The 2556-nt window shown below is 44.5% G+C and overlaps 1 protein-coding gene across 2 annotated transcripts in view; it reads left to right on the top strand.

Annotated features, from left to right (window-relative positions):
• Positions 1-1937, top strand: part of LOC119323317 (dnaJ homolog subfamily B member 1-like) — a 4548-nt gene extending 2611 nt beyond the window's left edge. For both annotated transcript variants that reach the window (XM_037596937.1, XM_037596938.1), the window contains exons 4-5: positions 60-475; positions 1198-1937. In XM_037596937.1, coding sequence (XP_037452834.1) covers positions 60-475; positions 1198-1636 — 855 coding nt within the window. In that variant the 3' untranslated portion in view covers positions 1637-1937. The remainder of the gene's footprint in view (positions 1-59; positions 476-1197) is intronic.
• The last annotated feature ends 619 nt before the right edge of the window (positions 1938-2556 follow it).

Below are 2556 nucleotides of genomic sequence, written 5' to 3'. Positions count from 1 at the left end.
TTCAGGAGTTGTTTTACTTATTTGCTCTTCTCTCAGCAATTTTGTCTGAATTTTGGCAGGTACTAAGTGATCCAGAAAAGCGTGCAATTTATGACCAATATGGTGAAGAAGGTTTAAAGGGTATGCCTCCACCTGGTTCGCAAAGCCGGACCGCCACAGCTTCTGGCTCAAGTGGTCCAAGTAATTTCCGTTACAATCCTAGTGATCCAGATGATATCTTTAATGAGTTCATGGCAAGCAACAAGCCATACACCTTTGGTCAAGACCGAAGGCGCTTTCAACCACCACACCGGACCTCAGCAGTGAATGGTCGAAGTGAAGCTTCCTCCAGTTCACAGAAGGAGCCTGGTACCAGTACAAGCCATCTGGAAAAGCCACCGCCTGTAGAGAAGACATTACTTTGCACTCTTGAAGAGCTGTATAATGGAACAAAAAGGAAGATGAAGATCACTAGGAATGTCGCAAAATCAGATGGGTATGTGTCTACTTTTCTCATATATACATGCATGTTTCGTTGGGCTTCTGTTTAATGTGAGAACATTAAGCTTGAATATGAGCCTCTACTGACATGATGTTTGCAATTAAAGTTTCAAAATGTTGGTCTGTATTCTCTACTGCGTTGTCATTGCGTATTGCCAAGTCCATTTTTGAAGTAAATTTTTATAGTGTGGATCATCAAAAGCTTAACATGAATTCATGTGTGTTATCTGATTGTAACATCGTTGCTCAACATCTTCTTTTGCCTATTTTAGCATGTTTTACCTGGAGTTATGAATATAGAGCACCTTTTCATATTTTACTCTTTCTTGTTGCACTTTTTTTTTCTGAATTTATCAACCCTTACAATTTACAATCCTTTTATATCCAGTTAAATCCTCCGACAAATCCAAAGTGGAATTGTTGGAAGTTAAATAAAGGATTTTGATAGCAAGGGCATGGCTACTGTTTGCCTGAATTCTGAATGTTGTTTACATTGATAAGCCAGGTGGTTGATAAAGGCACACGTGCTTTGCATAACTGATGTTAAAATCATTTTTGAATATGAGCACAGGTGGCTGATAACCAGTCTGTTACCTTTTATTTATCTACCCTTGTAGTCCAATTGAGTGAAATTCTTCCTCTTAGTTTTGTTGGCTTGAGATGTTGCGTTCAGTATCTTGCGTATCTGATTGTCCCTCTTCATGTCATCTTCTGCAGAAAGGTAGAAGTTGAGACAGAGATCTTGCAGGTTGAGGTGTTGCCAGGCTGGAAAAAGGGAACAAAGATGACATTTCCCAACAAAGGCGACACGCTGCACGGCTATTTACCGCAGGACCTGACCTTCGTCATCGACATGAAGCCCCATGACACCTACACTCTGGAAGGGAACAACCTCCTGGTAAGCCAGGAGATCCCCCTGGTGGACGCTCTTGCCGGGACGACCATAAACCTCAGGACCCTTGACGGCAGGAACCTTCCGGTCAGGGTGGAGGAAGTGGTGCGCCCTGGGCAGGAGATTGTGATCGAGAACGAAGGGTGGCCGATCCGAAAGGAGCCAGGGAAGAAGGGGAGCCTGAGGATCAGGTTCGACGTGGCCTTCCCGGCGAGGCTATCCTCGTCGCAGCGAGCTGCCATCAGGCGGATCATGGGGAGCTAACCAGGGAAAAGAAGGGTGTGACAGTGGATCGATTCATACAGAAACAAGAAGAGAAAGAAAAAAAACTAGCTAGCCTGAGGACAGTTGGGATTGGTTTGGGTTAGTTCATGTTCATCTATTGTTCATAGATCAGTAGCGGTGCAGCACTAATTCCGTGTGTTTAGCCCTGTTCTTCGCAAGTGACGTTGTTTTCTTTTTGGTGACTTCTGTTGGCCATTAGCAGTTGGATGCTTTTAGTTCTGATCATATCAACGGATGTTTATCCCCCTTGACTTTTGTTGGTAATTAGCGCTTTTCTTAAGATGGATCATCATGCCATGGCTTAGCATTTAGCACACAGATTTGACAGTTACGACCTGCTGCCTAATGGTCACTGTTCAACTGTTATTGTTCGTCTTCGTTTTGCCATAGAGTAATAGATGCATACAGTTTATTCACTCAGTTCAGATGCTGTATATGCAGTGCCTTAGGCTAACACTTTTTTTTTTCGAGGGCACGCCAAAGGCGTACCATAGCTTTATAGAAGAGGAGAAAAATATGTACAAGAAAGGTTTAGTAGCTAGTCATGCGGTCACAAGTCGACCATGACTTTGCCTCCACTCCACTCCCTAGACGCGATGTGCTACTGGTCTACGTACTCCACTCCGGTAGCTCCGGCCGTCTTCCAGTTATGAATATCCTGAAAGATAGCGAATATCCTGAAAGATAGCCTCAGTTACACCGTATACATCTAGCGCGCTACTCCTACCAAAAACCCTAGCGTTTCTCTGCTTCCACAAGGACCAGCAAATTAACATGACCGTCGTATCAAAGCCTTTCCTGTTCCTCTTGGCTATCCGCTTCCTTGCCCGTGCCCACCAGTTAGCGATCTGAGACTGCGTCGTAGGACACAGGGTTTGGTCCACGCCGATCCTGGCGAA

Source organism: Triticum dicoccoides, chromosome 6B (assembly GCF_002162155.2).
Source record: "Triticum dicoccoides isolate Atlit2015 ecotype Zavitan chromosome 6B, WEW_v2.0, whole genome shotgun sequence".
Classification (NCBI taxonomy): Eukaryota; Viridiplantae; Streptophyta; class Magnoliopsida; order Poales; family Poaceae; genus Triticum; species Triticum dicoccoides.
This window is presented reverse-complemented; position numbering and strand designations above follow the sequence as displayed.